The following is a 22,426-nucleotide window of genomic DNA, read 5'->3' on the forward strand; positions in this document are numbered from 1 at the left end:
ACCTCATCTTCTTCGGATTCAATGTCCGCCATTAAGCATAGATTTCCCTGCTCAAGGATTTCATCATCGCTGGATTCAGACTCTTCATTGTCGTCTCTGTTCTTAAGATATTTTCTTTCTCCGGATTTCTTTGTTGGCTTCTTCTCTTTGGGGTTTCTTCTCTTTCTCAGAAGGTGTTGAAATCTTTTGATCAGCAACTTCATCTCCTCATCGTCGTCTTCTTCATCTCTTTCAAAATCTGTTTCATCAGAATCAATGTTAGATTTTAAGGCAATTAACTTCTTACCTTCTGGATCTTCTTCATGTATACGTTCTACTTCATATGACTGAAGAGTTCCAATCAGTTCATTCATTGATAGTGGCATGATCCTTTGAGTCTCTCGAAGTGAGGTTTTGATGTTGTCCCACTGCTTTGACAGTTCTCTCAAAAGTTTGTTGACTTTCATCGCATCTGAGACTGGTTGTCCTTGATATGCAAGACCGTTTACTATGTCAAGCAAATCGTCATACATATCGACAAGAATCGATTCTCCTGTCTTCATTCGAACGATTCATATTGTCCAAGCAATGATTGATCCGTGTTTCCTTCGCTCTATCTGTTCCTTCATATGTGGTGTAGAGGGTGTCCCAGATGTCCTTTGCTGATTCACAAGAAGCAATTTTCTTATACTCAACAGGTGATAAAGCACAATAAAATGAATAAATTGCTTTTGAATCTAAAGCTTCTCTTTTTGTTATCTCAGTTTGAGATAATGAAGGATCTGCTGATTTGCTTTCTTCTTGCTTCTCGTTTGAAGTAGATACGGAATGTTTTGGATTGATTCCTCTGATGACAACATCCCATTGCATGTGATCAATTGATTTGATGAATGCCTTCATCTTGTTTTTCCAGATGCTATATTCTTTGCCATCGAAATATGGTGGCCTGGAATTGCTTTGTCCTTCAATAAGACCTGGAGCACTCATGCTAGCCATATAGATCGTTAGCTCAGAAGTAAAACACTTCAATAAACGAGCAACCTGCTCTGATACCAATTGATGTAGCTAGCAAGGATCACCTAGAGGGGGGTGAATAGGTGATCTAAAACAAGTTTCAATAATTTATGCGGAAACAAAATAAATCGCAGAAGAGTCTGAATAAAATTCAGATTTAAGATAGATTATATAGACTGTGCTCTTGATGTGCAGAATGTAAAGTAAGAGATAAGGGATTAGAGAATCGCACACAAGTTTATAGTGGTTCGGCTTATAGCAAGCCTACGTCCACTCTCCCACGCTTACTGCCCTACCGGCTGGATTCCACTAATCAAATCAATGAGAAGTTACTGACAAGTTGTGCTTGCTTAAACCCAAGCACTTCTCCCCGAAGCTGGTGCTGCTTATACCAAGCCGATAGATCACACTATCTCACACCTAAGCACACACTTATAACACTGTCTACACCTCTCAAATGATTACACGTTTAAGCTCACGAAAGACAAGAGATTGAATCGGAGTATGCTCAGACTTTGGACTTGTTGATTCTTGATTTCGTTCTCTACCTTCTGCTCCTCGTTGATCTCCTTTTATACTCCTCCACTTCCAAACTAGCCGTTGGACAGTCTTCAGAGGATCATCTTCCAATATTCACCTTTGGACAGATTTGTATAAAATGGATTGAGTAGCCGTTGGTTGATAAAATCTGAATCCCGCTGATTCTGGTCGCCCATACAATCAGAATCTTGGTTTCCATAAGTAGAGCTTTATCCGTTGTAATGTATACTTGTCGTAATGTTTGATTGTCAATCAATTATAGCCTTAGATTGAGACAATCAAAACTTTCCTTCTGTGAAATCCATACCAGATCACTAGCTGTTATGTTTCGTTCTGAATTCTGCGTCTGAATAATTTTAGCGTCTGCGTCTGAATAATTTCAGCGCCTGCGTCTGAAGAATTTCTGCGTCTGAACTTTCTCGTTCTGAGTCTGAACTTCTCGTTCTGAGTCTGAATCTCTTTTGCTTGAAGTTCTTTCACAATCTGAACACGAACTAGATCAAGATTGACATATGCTTTTCTTCCAAAAACAACTTCCTGAATCAAAATACTTCAAAGCATTTATCAGACTTACAAAACACTCATGGACAGTTTTGTCAACTTCAAAATCTATTGGGAATTTTCCTTAACATCCTCTAATCATGTTTTTGATGGATGAATTGGAAGTTGTGGTCATCACCTGAACATGAATTTAACTAAACATAAATATGGTGATGTCCATGTTTGTATCCACAAATCTGAATACTGATTGGAGGATCCAAATAAAAAGGATGGAATAAGTTTTCTCCAAATAAGAACAGAGAAAGACACGCCCTATTAATTGTGATTTAGCAATATAAACCAAACAAAATCATCAGCATGCCATGAAAAGATGAAATCCACTATTTTCATGTCTCTTAATCTCTGTTGCACAAGTTCGGCACTATGTTTATCCTAGGCATGTGACACAAATGGGATCTTAAGATAGAAGACTTCCTCCTCTTTCTTTGAAGTATCAAAACTTTTATATGTGTGTGTGTGTTTTTGAAAAATTATGTTTCCTTCTTTGCTTTTTATTAGGGTTCAAATACTAAGTTTTGGATTTTACTGTTTTTAATGTAGGAGAAGCTACAGAGAGAAAAGGCACAAATGGTGGAAGAAGAAGTCAGGGGTGCTCTCCATGACGAAAATGCTGAGCCCATTACCATATTTGCTCTGGTTGATGACATTCGACGCTTAGGATTGGGACAACACTTTGAGGAAGACATTTTGCGAGCACTTCACAGATGTCTATCTCCGGATGTGGTCAATAAGAGCCTACAAAAGTCTCTGCATGGCACAGCACTCAGCTTTAGGATTCTTAGACAGCATGGCTTTCATGTTTCTCAAGGTAATTCATCCTAAATCTGATGATATAAAACGATTAGAAGATAATTCTCTAAAGTGGGATCAAGATGCTTTTTGCAACTTTTGTTGTATTTACTTTTGTATGTAAAGGTTCAAAATGATTATAAGAAATAGGGGAAAAGTATCAAAAAAGTTCTAAACCTATTATATTGATACCAATTTAGTCATAAACATTTCATTTGGACCAATTTAGGCTGTGTTCGTTTGCGGAAAAATATTTTTCCGGAAAATATTTTCCGCGTTTTCCGGTGTTCGGGGGCGGAAAATGTTTTCCGTGGGAAAACATTTTCCTTCCCCACCCCCAAATCCTTCATTGTTTTGAGGAAAATGATTTCCTCTTTTCACAAAGAGGAAATCATTTTCCCCCAAATTAAAGACAAAATTGCCCATAGGAGGGAAAATATTTTCCGTGGGAGAGGAAGTTGATCACCGGTCACCACCGTTGGCCGCCGGTCGCTGGCCGCCGCCAGTCGCCAGCCGCCGCCGGCCGCCCGTCGCAGCCGCCGCCGGCCGCCGCGGTCGCTCGCCGCAGCCGCGCCGCCGGTTGCCGGTGAAAAATATTTTCCGAAACTTTTTCATATTGGTCACCGAACACCGGAAAATTATGTTCCGGAAAAACATTTTCCAGGAAAATGACTTCCGGGAAAATATTTTCCAAAAGGAGAATATTTTCCGCCAAACGAACGGAGCCTTAGTCTTAAATCTTTTTACTTGCCAATTGAGTCCATCAGATCAATTTATGCAAGAAATCATTAATGTGGATGGTGCCAGTCCTACATGGCATGGCCGGCACTGACGTAGACTTTTTTTTATATAGTTTTTAAATTATTTTTTGAATTTTTTCCTTTTTTTTTTCCTGCTAGTGGCCAGTTGCAGGCCATCGGTAAGGGCTGGCCTTGCCTGGGCGAGGGTGAGCGCCGATGACGGCTCCCCTCACTAGATATGGCGAGGTTGACCCTCGCCTAGGCTAGGGCAAGGGGGCCTTTGCCTGAGCAAGGGTCGACCTTGTTGAGCCCTCGCCGGCGACTGGTAAAAGGAAAAAAGAAAGAAAACAAGAAAGGAAAAAATTATTGAATTTATAAAAAAATTTCGCGTCAGCACTAGCTATATCACGTTCGACGATCTAGGTCCACGTCAGCAATTTCCAGTCTAAATTGGCCGGATAGATTTAATTGGCAAAATGTGAAATGTTTGAGACTAAATTAGTCTAATTTATAACTGAATTGACACCAATACAATAGTTTTAAGGTTTTTTTGGTACTTTTTCCTAAGAAACAGATAATTATTTTGTAATCACTATGACACATTGAAGTATTATATGCCAAACACTTGCTGTAGTGACATTTAGAGCAACTCACAGCATAGGACCTCACCATATATTCACATGAATATATATTAGGGGAGAGATAACTCACTAAGGAACAACTCGATAGTATTTTTCTCTAATCAAACGTACTAATCTTGGTGACGATAAAACAGATGTGTTTAAGATTTTCATGGACGAAAGCGGCAATATTCTGAAGACCCTAGGGAATGATGTCCAAGGTATGCTGAGCTTACACGAAGCCTGCAATTTGGCCATCGAAGAAGAAGACATCTTGCACGAGGCTAAGACATTCGCCATTGGGCATCTCAAAAACCTTGATCACGACATCAACAAAGATCTTCAAGGCGAAGTGAACCATGAATTGGAATTGTCTCTGCACCGTAGAACGTCGTTGTTAGAAGCTCGACGGTTCATCGAAGCTTATAGCAGACGTAGATACACGAGTCATCGAATCCTCACATTTTCCGCGATGAACTTCAACACATTGCAATCAATCCTCCAAGGAGATCTCCAGGAAATGTCAAGGTTAGTATGCAAAATAACAAGGATAGATCCTATAATTGATGGTGGAATTGTTGGACTATAAGGTAATTAGACTTAAGAAAGCTTGACATGTATTCGAGAAAATAGCAATGCATACTCTTAACATTTTACTCTTGGAATTACTGCAGATGGTGGAATAATGTTGGCCTCGCAAACAAGTTGAACTTCGCGAGGGATAGACTAACGGAGTGCTTCTTTTTAGCGGTCGCAGTGGCAGACGAGCCTCCACTCAGTAATTGTCGGAAAGGGCTGACCAAAGTGAACACGCTAATCGTCATCCTCGACGATGTGTACGATATTTATGGCACATTGGACGAACTGGAGCTATTCACAGACGCTGTTCGCAGGTCCATCTCTCATCGATGTACTTGGAGATAATAATATTCACGCGTTTCATAAGTTTTAAGTTTCCATCTTATCATTTGTGGCTTCAGATGGGACATTAAAGCTGTGGAAGATCTTCCTGACTATATGAAGTTGTGCTTCTTAGCTCTCTACAACAACGTGAACGAAATGGCTTACGACACTCTCAAGGAGACTGGGAAAAATGCCATCCCGTATCTGACAAAAGCGGTACACGACTCGACATTGATTTCATCGACCATGTACGCATCTGTGTTCTACCTAATATGGAAATTTGGTGTTTCTATTGTTTCGTAGTGGTATGATTTGTGCAAAGCCTTCTTGCAAGAAGCAAAATGGAGTAACAACAAGATCACCCCAAGAGTTGAAGAGTACTTGAACAATGGGTGGATATCATCATCAGGGCACGTCATATTGACTCATGCCTACTTTTTATCAAGCCCAAGCATGAGAAAGGAGGAACTTGAATCACTAGAACATCACCATGACCTCTTGCGGTTGCCGTCCACGATTTTACGTCTTACCAATGATCTTGCTACCTCATCGGTACGCATTTCTTCAGCTCTCTCTAATCCAATTTTTTTTTGGCGACATTAACCTTATCCAAGCACATTTTTCTGTAGCAAAACAAGTGAAATTACCATCCACATATTCATAATGTTTTGAATAGCTTCTTTTAAAACAATTGGCAAAACTATGATCCTAACAGGCTGAGCTCGAGAGAGGAGAGATGACGAATTCAATCCGGTGTTACATGCAAGAGATGGGGGTCTCCAAGTCAGAGGCTCGCAAATACGTTATAAAACTGATTGACACAGTGTGGATGAAAATGAACAAATATCTACTCGATGACTCGCCCTTCAATCAATCTTTTGTGCGGATGGCCTTCAACCTTGCGCGGATGGCGCACTGTGTGTACCACGATGGAGATGCAATTGGGTCTCCTGACAATCAATCGAGGAGCCGTGTGCACTCATTGATAATCGATCCAATTTCTCTCTAGCCATATTTGGATGGCGGGATTTTGGCGTAAATTATTTTGCATAAAATCATTTCCTCCCTTCAGTGAAGGAAATGACACGTATGTACACTATAGCATATGAAAAAATAACTGGGTGGGACTGGATGTATCTGCTTTCGTTCATTTGAACCGTCGAGTCCGGTGAATCCATAAAATATAGTAGGTGGATCCCACGAGACTAAATGATCCGGAGGCACTATATGTAAGGATTACTCTATTGTCAGTTATGAATTTTATTTAATCCATCTAATTATGGTTGAACTTTTTTCGACAAACCTCAAAAGTTGATCTCTGTACCAAATGACGTTGTGTCTGTTGTACAAATGTTGGCATCAGTTGTCATACGCACTAGAAGATTGCTTATATATTTCAGGAAAGAAGATTCCAATGAAGAGAAGATCAGTTCTTTTTATAAATAATAAAAAATAAAAAATAAAATTCCCAGTTGTTGAGTGGTTAGTGGTGGTCGTAATTAATCGTAATAAAATGTCTATCTGCTAGTGAGAAGCTATATTTGGAGAACAATAATCATCTAAATAAAGGTAGAGTGAAGTCATTTTATGCCAGTTGAAATCTAACCAGCAATTTCCACAAAAAAAATAAATTAACCAGCAATATTTGTTAGTCTTTCTTCGAGTGGAATAGAGACTCGAGCCTGTCTCTTTTAATTTACATCTGCCATTTTCTGTCTTAAATCTGACAACCAAAAACAGGGCATGAAAATATGTGAAATTAAAATAGAAGCTTGTAATTTTTTTTTACACCAACTCTCCCCTAAAGTTTAAAGTTTTGAGAAAAGGGCACCGGCAGAAACTTATTCAATTTGGTTTCTTGAACTTCTTTTTTTTCTTTAAGGGTTGGGTGTCCCAAGGGTCCTACCTTGGACCATGGTGCCCCAACCCGTACCCTGAGCCAAGGACCAAACCTTAAGGTGCTTGGTCTAGCCTCCGTGATTCCAGTTTCAAGGACTGGAATCGCGAGTCTATGTCCATCCCGTGAGGTCAGTTTGGGAATTGATGTCCCTAGGCTGAGGCCGAGGCCGAGGCCGAAGTCTATGTTCGAGTGACAAGAGGCCTACGTCTCGGGTTCCAAACATTGAGGTCCCAAGTCCGACTTGGGGTTCTAGGTAAAGGGTCAAGGTTCCATGTCAAGACTTCGAGGCACCAAGTACAGATGTCAAGGTCTCAGATACCAAGTTACAAATAGTAGTGAGAATAATGTGATTGCTTAACCTTGATGCTTCAACCTGTGACTTATTTATAGGTCCCAAAAACATCTGGAAAAGATCCTATTAAATATACCATACAACTAATCTAGACACAAATTTTACCAAGTATAGATCCCACAATATGCTACAGTTTTTTTTTTTCTAATACTATACATAAAATATAATTTAAACATTCTACATAACAACATTTAAATGAAAAATGGCGTATTTCCAAAAAAACGACTAAACAAATGATTCATATGCTCCAGATAAAATTCCATTCTACGGTTGATAAATGATTGCTCGCTTCGTCAAATTACACTATACATCTTCAAAACAAATATTTAATAAATCAACTTCAGGTCTGTACAACACATGAAGCTCCAACTAGTTTGATAATAATGATTTACTGTCTCGCCATTATAAATTAGATTATTATTGCTATATGGATTTAGCACATTCATATTTGTTTATCTTGATCATTAAGTTACCATCAGGAGGAAGTCTAATAGAAGGGAGTGGTGGGGGATAGTTGGGCTTTGGAGAGGCTTGATAATTTAGGATTAATACCACCGAAAATTCCAAATTATTTCCATTGTGGCACAAATATCTCAAACTTTTTTTTGTCACTAAGAACCCTAAACTTGCCAATTGTGACATAAATACTCTGAACTTTTTTTTGTGTCATAAAAAACCCTGAACTTATATCAATGTAACAAATATATCTTGGTTGGAACTGTAATAAAGGGTATATATATGTCACATATGTATAAGTTTACGTTTTTTCGTGACACAAAAAAATGTGGGGTATTTGTATCACAGTGGCCAAGTTAGGGTTTTTGGTGACGCAAAAAAAAGTTAGGGGTGTTTGTGTCACAATGAGCACAATTTGAAGTTTTTGATGGTATTTGGCCAATAATTTAATAACAATAACTCATAATAAATTTTTCTAAAGGCACCTCATTATTTAAGTCGTGTGAACAAACGCATAAACATTTCTATAAGATCACAACCTAGTGATAATAAATAAATTTGACAAAAAAAGGACTTCTTAGCTGATTTTTTTAATGCATTATTTTACTTAATTATATATGTTTCCAAATACCACCAACTACAGTTGCACAAATAAGCAACAGTACCTTTTGATACTCTCCAACACTACACAGTCAGTTTCTCTTATCACAATAAAACTTTTCAAGCTATATATTGAGTCTTAATAAGAATTGCTTGACATATAATATCACTAAAGATTCTTAAACGTACGCGAAAATGGTCGAAATCTTTGAAGACTTAATAGAGGAAGAAGGGAGGTTCAAAGCTGAAGTTGCCGAGGCAGAGCATGGTGAAACACCGAGAGGTTCAAGCTAACTCGACAACTCTGTACAGCTAGAGACGTCATGGCACTACGGGGAAACTTGAGACAAAGCCATGGCTCGAACAAGATAGGGAAGAAGCTCTAGAGGACCCTGAAGACCCAACAAGCCAATGGCACCGCATTCCGGACTTTCGTTGCTCTCGGGCCCGTGCAAGTGACCATCATGGCGAAGCACTTGGACACGATATAAGTCTCTGGTTGGCAGGGCTCGTCGACCCACATGTTCACCAAAGAACTGGGGCCACACCTCTCTATCCCAATGACACCTTCCCGAGCAAGGTCGAACACCTTTTCTTTGCTCAACAGCACCATGACCGTAAGCAGGGAAAAAGTGCCAAAAAAGTCTTAAACCTTTTGCATTTGTGCCAATTTAGTCCTAAACCTTTTTTTTTGTGTCAATTCAGTCCTAAACCTTTTGCATTGGTGCCAATTTAGTCATAAACCTTTTTTTGGTGCCAATTCAGTCCTAAACCTTTTTGTCTTTGTGTCAATTCAGTCCTTCCGGCTAATTTTGGCTGGATTTTGCTGACGTGGACATTGGCCGATTATTGGCGCTGACGTGGACGACTTTTAATAATATTTTTTGAATATATTTTCTTTTTTTTTTCTCTCCCTCTTCCTCCAGCCGGTTGCCGGACCGGCCAAAGGCCAGAGGCCGGCGAGGTCCAAACCGGCGCCAGCTCGCCAGCCACTAGTGCGACCTCACCGGCCACTGGCGAGGCTCGCCCTCGCTAGTGACGGTGAAGGCGAGCCTTGCCATGGCTGGGTGAGGTAGACCTCGACAGCCCCTGGCGAGGCTGCACCTCGCCAGCGACGGCGAAGGCGAGCCTCGCCAGCGACGGCGAAGGCGAGCCTCGCCATGGCTGGGCGAGGTCGACCTCGCTAGCCCTTGGCAAGGCTGCACCTTGCCAGCGACGGCGAAGGCGAGCCTCGCCATGCCTGGGCGAGGTTGCACCTCGCCAGCGACGGTGAAGGCGAGCCTCGCCATGGTTGGGCGATGCTGCACCTCGTCGGATTTGGCGAGGTTCGCCTTCGCCGTCGCTGGCGAGGGCGAGCCTCGCCAGTGGTTGGCGAGGCACGACCTTGCCAGATCTAGCAAGGTCCAACCTCGCCCAGCCATAGCGAGGCTTGCCTTCGTGTCGCTGGCGAGGGTGAGCCTCGCCAGTGGCCGGTGAGGTCCTCTGGTCGGTCGCCGGTCCGGCGACCGGCTGGAGGAAGGAGGGAGGAAAAAAAAAGAAAAAGAAAAGAATAAAAGAATAAATAAAAATTCAAAAAATATTAAACTATTATTAAAAGTTGTCCACGTCAGCGCCGGTGACCGTCCGGCGTCCATGTTAGCAAAATTCGGCCAAAATTGGCCGGAAGGACTGAATTGGCACAAAGACAAAAAGGTTCATGATTGAATTGGCACCAATACAAAAGGTTTAGGACTGAATTGACACCAAAAAAAGGTTTATGACTAAATTGGCATAAATGCAAAAGGTTTAGGACTGAATTGGCATAAAAAAATGTTTAAGACTAAATTGGTACTAATGCAAAAGGTTTAGGATTTTTTTTACACTTTTCCCGCCCGTAAGCAGAGAGGCGCAGATGAGCATGAGTGAAAGAGGAGAGGGCAGCGCCCCATACGTCGACTATCTCAAGCTGTCCAAGCTTCTTATCCGAGTGCGGTGCAGCTGGTGTCCACCTTGAAGACCAATTATTGGCGATTATTGGCGCTGACGTGGACAACTTTTAATAATATTTTTTGAATATATTTTCTTTTTTTTTTTCTCTCCCTCTTCCTCCAGCCGGTTGCCGGACCGGCCAAAGGCCAGAGGGCGGCGAGGTCCAAACCGGCGCCAGCTCGCCAGCCACTAGTGCGACCTCGCCGGCCACTGGCGAGGCTCGCCCTCGCTAGTGACGGTGAAGGCGAGCCTCGCCATGGCTGGGTGAGGTAGACCTCGACAGCCCCTGGCGAGGCTGCACCTCGCCAGCGACGGCGAAGGCGAGCCTCGCCATGGCTGGGCGAGGTCGACCTCGCTAGCCCTTGGCAAGGCTGCACCTTGCCAGCGACGGCGAAGGCGAGCCTCGCCATGCCTGGGCGAGGTTGCACCTCGCCAGCGACGGTGAAGGCGAGCCTCGCCATGGTTGGGCGAGGCTGCACCTTGTCGGATTTGGCGAGGTTCGCCTTCGCCGTCGCTGGCGAGGGCGAGCCTCGCCAGTGGTCGGCGAGGGCGAGCCTCGCCAGTGGTTGGCGAGGCACGTCCTCGCCAGATCTAGCGAGGTCCAACCTCGCCCAGCCATAGCGAGGCTTGCCTTCGTGTCGCTGGCGAGGGCGAGCCTCGCCAGTGGCCGGTGAGGTCCTCTGGTCGGTCGCCGGTCCGGCGACCGGCTGGAGGAAGGAGGGAGGAAAAAAAAAGAATAAGAAAAGAATAAATAAAAATTCAAAAAATATTAAACTATTATTAAAAGTTGTCCACGTCAGCGCCGGTGACCGGCCGGCGTCCATGTCAGCAAAATTCGGTCAAAATTGGCCGGAAGGACTGAATTGGCACAAAGACAAAAAGGTTCAGGATTGAATTGGCACAAATGCAAAAGGTTTAGGACTGAATTAGTACCAAAAAAAGGTTTATGACTAAATTGGCATCAATGCAAAAGGTTTAGGACTGAATTGCATAAAAAAATGTTTAAGACTAAATTGGTACTAATGCAAAAGGTTTAGGATTTTTTTTACACTTTTCCCACCCGTAAGCAGAGAGGCGCAGATGAGCATGAGTGAAAGAGGAGAGGGCAGCGCCCCATACGTCGACTATCTCAAGCTGTCCAAGCTTCTTATCCGAGTGCGGTGTAGCTGGTGTCCACCTTGAAGACCAATCCTCGGTGACCAAGAAACGTGGTGACATGGCCTGTAAAGTGCTTGCTATGGTGAACGAACACCATAATCGGCTGGTACCTGCGAGGTTGCAGTTCGATGTTATGGGAGTGGAGATTGTCGTGGTCGCAAGAACTGATGTGATTGTAGCAAACTTGATCCAGACCAATGTGGACACAGATCAACGATCCATATTGAGTGCCACCAACCCGAGCCTCCCCGGGAAGACCTCGGACTCACTTTTGGCAAAGTCATTGCTCGAGTACTTGGCCCAAGTCTAGATTATTTGGACCTGGTGGCATGTGGAACCAGACAAACACCGATGTGTGCCTAATCAATACTGTAAGAGGAATATTACTCTTGATTTCGTTTATCTCTCAAGATTGTGCATTATCTTACTTGATTGATCCTGATTGATCGTAATTAATATTGGAATATTATGTTACTTTAAATAGCTATTCTGTAAAGCCAATAAATAAGCTAATGTACTCTTTATCATGGAACCCACAGGAATATAGAGAAATTCCACAATTCTCTTTTTCGCTTTATTCTAATTTCAATAGGGTGGCGCTATTTCCACTACCATATTAGCTAAGACACTCCTTTTTTCTAATAAACTTACAGAAATACCCTCCTCTCTCCCTCTCTCTTCAATTTATTGTTCTTCTTTTATCAGGCCAACCCATTTCTTTTTCTATCAAGCTAACCAACAAAACTGCCTTTTATTTCTATCATCTCTCTTATTTTATCAGTTTAACAATATAAATGTTAAATTCCACCCAACAAGATATTATCTTATCCTACATCCTATTATCATTTTGCCTAGAGAATGTTGTTACTTTTACTTTATGATTTCATATTTTTAATCACAAAAGTTACCTAGAATGTCAGAAATTTCTAGCTTTGATGGCTTATGAGCACACAATTAATTGCCTATTTTTTATCAAATGGTTTGAGGGAACTTTACTTCAAAGTTGGAAATTAAAATTCCATATAATCATCTAGCCGATTTTGACATTGTGGGTGCTTTTCCGAAATAAGTTCCTAGGGTTTTAAAGTTAAACATCGCTGGTTTGTGCTTTCTTATGAGATTTTTACGATTTATAAGAATTGCAAGATGAGTGTTGACAATTTATTTACACCTTCTTCACTTTCAAAGTCACATCAGATTTTTCATAACAGAGTTTTAAGCATATTTAAAACTTTTAATCCATTTGATATGAGATTGAGTTTATAATCGATATTAATTACTTTCTTCATTGTACGATTAGAAGAGCAAGAAGTTTCATTTTTTTTTTCCCTTTATGTGCCTATTTTTTGTTAATATTTAGTATGATCTACATATAAATATTTTTGACATTTGATCATGCTTCTAACAAATTAAACTTTTTCATATTTTGATCAAATTTTCTATTCCATTTTTGATAAAGATCGGCTAAATAGTTAAATTGAATTTTAATTTTCAACTTTGAAATATAGTTTCGCTCATACTATTTGATAAAAAAAAATGGGCAATTAATTGTGTGTTCATACGCTATCATAAATAGAAACATTTTGTGATTGAAGATATGAGACTATATATTAAAATTGACAATATTATCTAGGCAAAGTGATAACAAGATGCATGGTAAAACGATATTTTGTTGGGTGTAATGGAGTATTTGTATTGCGAAACTGACATGTGAGATGAGAGAAATAAATGTAGTTTTGTGGATTAGCCTAATAAAAGAAGAAACAATAAATTAAGGAGAGAGGGAGACAGGAGGCTATTTCTGTAAGTTTATTGGAAAAAAGGAGTGTATTAGCCAAAATAGGGTTGGAAATAGCGCCACCCTTTCAATATCACAATTATTCTAATTTACAAAGTGGCGGTCGTAGCTTGCTCACCGCTCTTGAGTGCTGTTTCGACACTTTCTATTGCTTGTTTCGAAAAATCAACTTAATCATTAAACTCACCAACCTCAGAAGTGCCAGATCCTGAAATTTCGCAGCGATCATCTGCCCATGCGCCCCCACGTGCCTCCCCCGAGCCGACGCCCTTAAGTGCTATTCCGATGCTTTTGGAGGCTTGTATTGGAAAATCAACACAACCATCAGCCCCTTCCTTTGACGAGTCGGATCTCGGAAACCACGCTGCCAATCGCCGCCACACATGCCTAAGATCTACTCGCCGCCATGCACTCCCACACGTTAGAAGCCTCAGCCACGTCAATGACACCATCCGTCGCATGCCAGCCTGAGTCATTGACGTTAGCGCCACATCATCAATCCATGTCAGCGGTTGACCATCCATTAAACCTTGACCGGTTTAGTTAGACCGGTCAAACCATTGACCGATCGGTCGACGGTTTCCCGCTTGATTCTTAATGTTTTCTGACCGATTCCGAAGGTTTTTCGATGTGTTGAGTCTATTTTTGACCTTATTTTTTGTTTATATTTATCCTGTAAATGCTGGTTTCTTCACATCTCTTCAAAATGATTTTCACTCGAAGCATGTAATGGATAAATTGGAAATCTCCCTACCCATTTAAACCATTTTGAACGGATCAAACTATATTTTATGGGCTTAAGAAATATCTAGTTTTTTAGAGGATGCAAACTTTGCCATTACGTCTCTAGTGATATTCATGCACCTGCTAAGATTACTAATGAAACTGAGAAGAAATTTGTTGAACTCTTGGAGGAGTGGGATAACAAGAATTATATTCCATCTATCAGAAATAGATATTCAGTTTGATTGCCTCAATATAGAAAAGGAAGCTTGAGATTTGCTTTGCTTGCCAACCTATATTGCACCTTAGATATTGCCCATTAGTATCAGTTGTTAGAGAATCTGCATCACATGTATCAGGAGACAGGCTAGGCTATTAATGAAATAGATTTGGAATAGAATAGTCTATTAATGAAATAAATTTGGAATAGAAATGAAAAGTAATTTTTTTTTACTTTTCTATTTCTAGAACACAAACAAAAATAACAAGTCTCTAATCGCCCGCTCTCACCACCCGTCGCCACCCCACCACCGCCGGCAGCTGGGAACAGAAATTTTGCATAATTATCAAATTCTACTTTTTGCTCACAAACTCGATTAGAAAAATTTTATCCAAAAATGGGACTGGAAAAGGGAATGGTTTTTATTCGCGCCAGACGAATTCACAATGTCTCAGATGCTAGCTCAAAGTGTTCAGAGGAAAACCGCGAACTCCAATCCACTTGGGATGAAACAATATGCAAAACGTGTCGGGTTTTCTCGATCCTTGGTAATGAAATCAATTTGCGCACAGCATCTCTCGATCCTTGGTGATGATCTTTCAATTATGACGAGAATGCTCTAGAGACTGCGTCTCTGTGTATCATGTGCTGCAGAATCTCCCATGAGTGCATGAAATTTGCAGCCACGGCTGTGCTTTCCTTCTCTTTGTTTTTTTTTACTTTCTCTGGGCGAATTTAATGCGGATTTGTGCCGACATTAGTCATCGTACGAGACACCGACCGGCGAAAGTAGTGATTTGCTACCCTATATTGCACCTTAGATATTGAACCTGTGTGACTTTCCCACATTGAGATTCGTTGCCGTGTCTTGAGGTTGTTATTTGCTCGACATATAATATCACTCAAGATGCTTTAAAGTATACGAAAATGGTCGAAATCTTTGAATATATTATGGAGGAAGAAGGTATTAATATATAATAAATATATATTACCCTAACTGTAATTAATCAATCCCTTTCCCAGAAGGTGGGGCGTTGCTTCTCCCGAAGAACAACGGATCATCAATAATATGTTCCGTGCAGATTCCCTCACTGTAGCTTGTAGGACAATAATGATGGTATAGAGACAACGTCTCCAAATAAAATCTTCGATCCTATGAACGACACAACTCCAGGCGTGCCAATTGCTTCCGACCACGTGTTCCGGTGAAAACATACCGACGAGTGGACGAGAGATGATCCCCAGCAACGTGTGATCGAGCAAACATAGACAAAAAGATTTGACGGGAGATGAGAATCCAGCAACGTGTGATCGAGCATACATAGAAAAACGATAGGACGAGAGGGTGTAATCCGACGTGATGACAGCGACAGTCGCTTGAAGTCGAGAATCTGTCAGCGTATTCCAACGTTGTGTCCTAGGAAATCAAAAAATTTATAGAAATATTGGACTGTCAACGTTAATGAGGGCATGCACTGTTCGCGCCTCATTTTCCAAAGCTTTCCTCTCCGACGGTAATGGTTGAGTCCATTGTTCAGTGAGTACGCAGGTCTCTGATACTTAAGGAGGACAGAGATTGGCCAATTATCAGCCAACTGTATGGACTTACAATTTACCTTCAGTCTCTTGTGGCCGACAAAGATAGTCAATCTCATCGCGCAGTAAAAACCCACACTCTAGCTATTTGTTCTCCGTATGAGACACTTATGCTAAAGTTAAAAGAAATAAAAACGATTTTCGCAATTTGGTTCGAACTTAACTCTAATGTTTAGATGAGTGGTTAAATGCTTGCTTCGAATACGAGGCATCCTGTATTCAAATTATAACGTCTTCCGCTCAAAGTAACCTTGGATCCTCCATCTGCCACTTGTGGGTGGAGCATTACCATAGGCACGTGGACAGAGCAGTTCAATGCATCAATGGGGAATTAGTCTAGTTGAATATTCGATTATCCTCACGTTCTCAATAAAACACATGGAATTTTGGAATTAGGGAGGACAACTATCCTAGGACAAACTATCGATCAAGCTCGGTTGTGCTATACCTTTATGTTAGGCATCACTCTAATAACTTGATGACTATGAAATTTGATTTAATGATCTTTCCATCGTCACAATTATTAATTCATGTGGTCTCATAATCAAGATTTACCACGTTTATTAATGGGTTATATTCTCCTCCATACCTACTTTCCTCTAATCATGTTTTTGATGGATGAATTGAAAGTTGTGGCCCTCACCAGAATATAGATTTATCTAAACATAAAAATAGTGACGTTCATGTTTGTATTAACCGACCTGTATACTGATTGGAGGAGGTTTTCTCCCCACAAGGATGGAGGAAGTTTTGTCCAAACAAGAATAGAGAAAGGCACGGTCATTCATTATTTGTGATTAGTTAGCAGTTTAAACCAAACTTAATCTACAACATGCCAAGAAAAGATGATCCTAGTCTCGCGTTACACAACACTGTTTCAATCTAAAAAGTCATAGATATCATAATCCCAAGCATGTGATATAAATGGGACCCTAAGATAGAAAATTTCCGTCTCTTCTCTTGAAGTATCCTTCTTTGCTTTTTCCTAGGGTTCAAAAACTAAGCTACGGACCTTACCCAAAAAAAAAAAACTAAGCTACGGATTTTACTTTTTCCTAATGTAGGTTGAGCTACAGAGAGAAAAGGCACAAATGTTGGAAGAAGAAGTCAGAGGTGCTCTTAATGATGAAAACTGCTGAACTCATAACCATATTTGCTCCGGGTTCATCTGATCTAGAGGACATTACCAAACACCGCATAGGATATCGGACTACCAAATGCAGAATAAGGATAGATGATGGAACCGATGTACTATAAGGTGATTAGACCTTAGAAAGCTTGACAAGTATGTGCGAAATTGTAATGCAACTCTAAAGTTTTACTCTTGAATTATTGTAGATGGTGGAAAAACGTTAGCCTCGAAAAATTTTGCGAGGGATAGACTAATGGACTGCTACTTTGGGGCAGCCGCAGTGGCAGACGAGCCTCCCGCCAGCAATTGTCGGAAAGGACTAACCAAAGTGAACACGCTGATCACTATCCTCGACGATGTGTGTCATGTTTATGGCACATTGGACGAACTGAAGCTATTCACAGACCCCATTTGCAGGTCCATCTCACATCGATTTACTTGGAAAAGTAATATCCATGCATTTTATACGTTGATGTTTAACGTTCTGATTTGTGTGGTTTCAGACGAGACATCAATGCTGTGGAAGATATTCCTGGCTGTTTGAAGTTGTGCTTCTTTGTTCTCTACAACAGCGGAATGAAATGTCTTCCGACACTCTGATGGAGACTGGGAAAATTGTCATCCCTTATCTAGCAAAGCGGTAAGCGAAAATTTGGTACTCAACATTGTATTAATTGACCACGTATAGGAATTTCCTACCTAATAAGGAAATTTGGTGTTTCTATTGTTTCGTAGTGGTATAATTCGTGCAAAGCCTTCTTGCAAGAAGCAATATGGAGTCACAACAAGATCACTTCAAGAGCTGAAGAGTAATTGAACAATGGGTGGATGTCAATATCAGGGCATGTCAGGTTGTTTCATGCCTACTTTTTATCAAGTCCAAGCATGAGAAAGGACACCAGATGATTCCGATAATCTCTTGTGGTTGCCGTTCGAGCTTCTTTTTGTCTTGCCAGTGATCTTGCTACATCGTCTGTACGCATTTTTTCGGCTCTCTTTAGTCCAATTTTTCTTGTTTCACAATTAACCTTACACAAGCGCTTCTTTTTGTAGCAAAACAAGTGAACTTAATGTTCACATATTCATAATCTTTTAAATAGCTTCTTATGAAACAATAGGCAAAACTATGATCCTAACAGGCTGAGCTAGAGAGGAGAGAGACAACGAATGTAATCCTATGTTACATGCAAGAAATGGGGTTCTCCGGGTCGACGGCTGGCGAGTACATAATAAAACTTATCGGCATGACGTGGAAGAGGTTGAACAAATATAAGGCGATGGCTTGACCTTCGATTGATCTATTGTGCGGATGGCTTGCAATCTTGCCCGAACGGCACATTGCGTGTATTGGGATGGAGATGCGCATGGTGTTCCTGACAATTGTTCCAGGAACTGTGCACACTCTTTGATAATCGATGGAAAAGTGTTAGAAAAGTCTTAAACCTATTGCATTGGTGTCAATTTAATCATAAACATTTTTTTTTGGCCAATTCGATCATAAACCTTTTATCTTTGTGCCAATTCAGTCTTTCTGGCTAATTTTGGCCGGATATTGCCGACATGGATGGCGGCCGGCCTACGTGGCACCGTCGGCGATGACGTTGACAACTTTTAATAATATTTTTATATTTTGCGATTTTTTTTTAAAAAAATTTCTTTTTATTTTTCTGCTTTTTTATTTCCCTATCTTCTTTCTCCAGCTAGTCGTCGGCTGGGGTCGCCGGACCGGCAAGCCTCGTCGGCCACTGGCCTCGCTGGCGACGGTGAAGGCGAGCCTCACCCAGCTATTGGCGAGGCTCGAGCCCTCGCCAGAGGCCGTGAGGTCACGGCTTTCGACCTCGCCAGATGGCCGTGAGGGCGGCCTCGCGCTGGGCTGGCAAGGCTCGCCCTCGCCAGCAATGGGTGAGACCTGACCTCGCCAGATCCCGCAAGCCTCGCCTTCGTCGTCGAGACCAGCTGGAGGAAGAAGAAAGGGAAAGAAAAAAAGAAAATTATTTTAAAAATAAATTGCAAAAATTGAAAATTTTTATTAAAAGTTGTCAACGTCATCGTCGGCAATGCCACATAGGCCGTTCGGCATCCACGTCAGCAATATCCGGCCAAAGTTAGCTATAAGGACTGAATTGGCACAAAAAACAAAAAGTTTATGACTGAATTGGCAAAAAAAAAAAGGTTTAGAGCTAAATTGACACCAATGCAATATGTTTATGATTTTTCTAACACTTTTCCTCGATAATCGAGCCCATTTCTCTTGAGCCATGTTTGGATAGAGGGATTTTGAACTAATTTAGTTGCAGAAAATAATTTCCTCTCTTCGGTGAAGGAAAATTTTACATACATGACAACATGGGAAAAAATTATTGGATGGACTGGATGTATGCATCCTAGTTCGTTTGAACTGTCGAGTATGGTGGATCCATATATAAAGTAGGTGGATCCCACAATACTAACTGATCTAGGGGCACTCAATGTACAGGTTACTCTAATGTCAGTATGCACTTTATTTAATCCATTTAATTATAGTTGAACATTTTTCGATAAATCTTAATTAAGGTTGATCTTTATACTAAATGACGCCGTGTCTGTTGCACAAATATTGGCATCAGTTGAGATGCGGACTAGAAGACTATTTTCGGGAGAGAAGATTCTAGGGAAAAGTACCAAAAAAGTCCTCAATTTATTACATTAGTACTAATTCAGTCCTAAATCTTTCAATTGGATCAACTTAGTCTAAAACATTTTCACATTAGTACCAATTCAGTTCACCTGGCCAATTCAGGCCAGAAATCACTGACATAGATGCCAATCGTCCTATGTAGCACGGCCGGCGCTGAAATGGATATTTATAATATTTATTTTTTAAAATAATTTTCCAATTTTTTTTTCCGATCTAGGCTAGGGTCGGCCGCAGGTGAGGGCGAGGGCTTGCTGGCCTTCGCCTAGTGGTCAGCGACCCTTTCCGGCCAAAATGAAGGAAAAGAAAGTAGGAAAGAAAGAAAAAATAATAAAAACAAAAAAAAAACAAAAAATTGTGAAAAAAATTCAAAAAAATATTAGAATATTATTAAAAATGTCCACGTCAGCGCCGACCGTGCTACATAGGACGACCGACATTCATGTCAACAATTTCCATACTAAATTGGCTGGATGGACTGAATTGGTACAAATGTGAAAATGTTTTGGATTCAATTTGTCAAATTGAAGAGTTTTGAACTGAATTGGTATCAATGCAATAGATTTAAGGCTTCTTTAGCAATAAGAAAGTCAATCCTTTTTTTTTTTAAAAAAAGAAGAAGAAACTTTGGTGGTCGCAATTAATGGCCGTAATTACTCATCAGTTAATGAGAAGCTATATATGAAATATAGTAATCGTCTAAATTTATGCTAGTCGAATTTCTTTTTGGTCGAAAATGCTAGTCCAAATTTAACGAGCAATACATGTTGTTAGTCTTTCTTTGAGTGCTGTAGAGGCACAAGCCTGTCTCTTCTGATTTATATCTGTCGGTCTTTACCTTAAATCTGACAACCTGAACAGAGGACAAAAACTGTGTGAAATTAAAACAGAAGTTTGTAATCTGGTAAGTCCTTAGTATAATTCATGCACATACTCGTGGCTTTCCATGAAATCTACATACTCGTGGCTTTCCATGAAATAAAAGATTTTTCTCCTGAAGTTCCAAAAGACCATCTATAGCTCTGAGATCGTCGTTCGCATGTTTCTCCCCAGGTGCATCAATCAAACACATCCGCTTAAAACGTGAATTTATCTCGCCAGAGGGCTTCTTCTGGCTTGCTTTCAACATCTTCAAAGTGATTTTCGTACTGCATGCTGCAGATGCGACGCTCTACCAAACCATACCAGATCGAAAATAAGAGAAAAGAGACCACAAACCAGCCTCGACAGTTCCTTTCTCTCTCTGCTTTCCCCATTATTGACGATAGATAGAGCACAAAGAGGCCAAGTCGAGGAGGGTCGGATGCTGAGGTCAGGAGTACAGGAACTATCAGAAAATGCTAAATACGTCCTGTTGCGGAAGTGTCGCGACCGACCTCCGGGTTTTAAAGATAGAGGAGTTTCGTCTGGTACGCGCTAAGTCTAGTTCTGGGACTTAATTCGGGCTCTCCTAAGCTCATACCATATCGTGACTTAGGTTTAGGTTTTTAACATGCAAGTAATTTTTATCTAGGAATCGCCATTAATCGGTTTAAGGTGAGTCGATTAGAAACTCAAGTAAGGTGATAGAAGAATCACTCTACTCTTATAAACCAGAGATTAAATAAGTTCGGGAACTTAATTACACTAGTTGGGTAACTACTGCCCTTTCGATTCGTTTTTACCCTGTTCATTTCAGAAAATATTTGTCAGGCAATTTGGATTGATTTTATGACCTATCTCCTAACATGTGAGGTAATCAACTGAGTGCACAACCATTAACGATTATCAGTTAAACTAGATATGCAGCTTAGGGTTCTAACCCTAACTAGGAAGACGACATTCAAAGTATGACAAATTATGCAATTATATTTTAATTAGAAATAATATGCATAATAATAATACAATAGCAGTAAAAATAACATGCAAACTATTACCATATAGCCCTCCAGGCTTATTTAATTTAAACATGATCATTAATAAAATAATTCACATAATTTAAAAAATTATTCAAAAAAATACTAATTTCTAAACTATTTTCTAATTTTAAAAGAAAAATAAAAAATTTATTATTTTTAATTTTTTTTTTAAAATAATATTTTTAAATAAAAATTTAAAAATACAATATTAGACCGGGTCGGTCAGAGGATCCGGGCCGGGCATAACCGACCCGGGTCAACAGACCCGACCCATATGCATTGACCTGGGTCGGATCTCCGGATTCGAACCGGGTCGGGGGTCAACCCAGGTCGTTGACTCGGGTCCTGGACAATCCGGATCCGACGACCCGACTCCCCTATGTTTTTTCTTTTTCCGCGGCTTCGCCCTAGCGTTTACGGCGTTTCACCTGCCACGCCGTACGCCGACGCCCTGCACCCGAGCCACCATCGCCTCGCCGCCGTGAACCGAACCCGGCGGCGCTCCTCCGCCCGTGTCGCCGCCGGCTCGACGAACACCATCGCCGGGCCCGACTTCTCTGCTCGGCGGACCCGCTTCCCCTGTTGTGAAGGGCCTCGACGGGGACGACCGAGACGAACGGCGTTGTCCGTCTGGGTCTGGCGGTGCACCCGCTTTGGCGCCGCCTTGGTGGCTCCCCAACTGTGTGTGACGGTGTCCGGACACCTCAACGCCGGCCAAAACAGACGGCAAAAAAAAAAACCGGATCTCTACTAGGCGTTTTGTCGAACATTTGGTGGGCGCAAGGCCTTCCGCGAGAAAGGGGAG

At 41.1% G+C, this 22,426-nt stretch overlaps 1 protein-coding gene across 2 annotated transcripts in view; it reads left to right on the forward strand.

The window, feature by feature from the left end:
• The window catches only part of LOC130134556 (probable terpene synthase 12), a 32,441-nt gene that overhangs the window by 4,730 nt on the left and 5,285 nt on the right, over window positions 1–22,426 (forward strand). The window contains exons 2-7 of one of the 2 annotated variants that reach the window (XM_056315218.1): window positions 2,635–2,902; window positions 4,399–4,771; window positions 4,918–5,136; window positions 5,224–5,362; window positions 5,450–5,698; window positions 5,862–6,415. In XM_056315218.1, the coding sequence (XP_056171193.1) occupies window positions 2,635–2,902; window positions 4,399–4,771; window positions 4,918–5,136; window positions 5,224–5,362; window positions 5,450–5,698; window positions 5,862–6,155 (1,542 nt within the window). In that variant the 3' untranslated portion in view covers window positions 6,156–6,415. Of the gene's footprint in view, window positions 1–2,634; window positions 2,903–4,398; window positions 4,772–4,917; window positions 5,137–5,223; window positions 5,363–5,449; window positions 5,699–5,861; window positions 6,416–22,426 lie in introns of those variants that run through there. The other variant, XM_056315217.1, reaches the window with a different exon arrangement.

This window comes from Syzygium oleosum, unplaced genomic scaffold (genome assembly GCF_021117445.2).
Source record: "Syzygium oleosum isolate NSW1041296 unplaced genomic scaffold, Sole_v2.1 Sole_v2.10, whole genome shotgun sequence".
NCBI classification, from domain to species: domain Eukaryota; kingdom Viridiplantae; phylum Streptophyta; class Magnoliopsida; order Myrtales; family Myrtaceae; genus Syzygium; species Syzygium oleosum.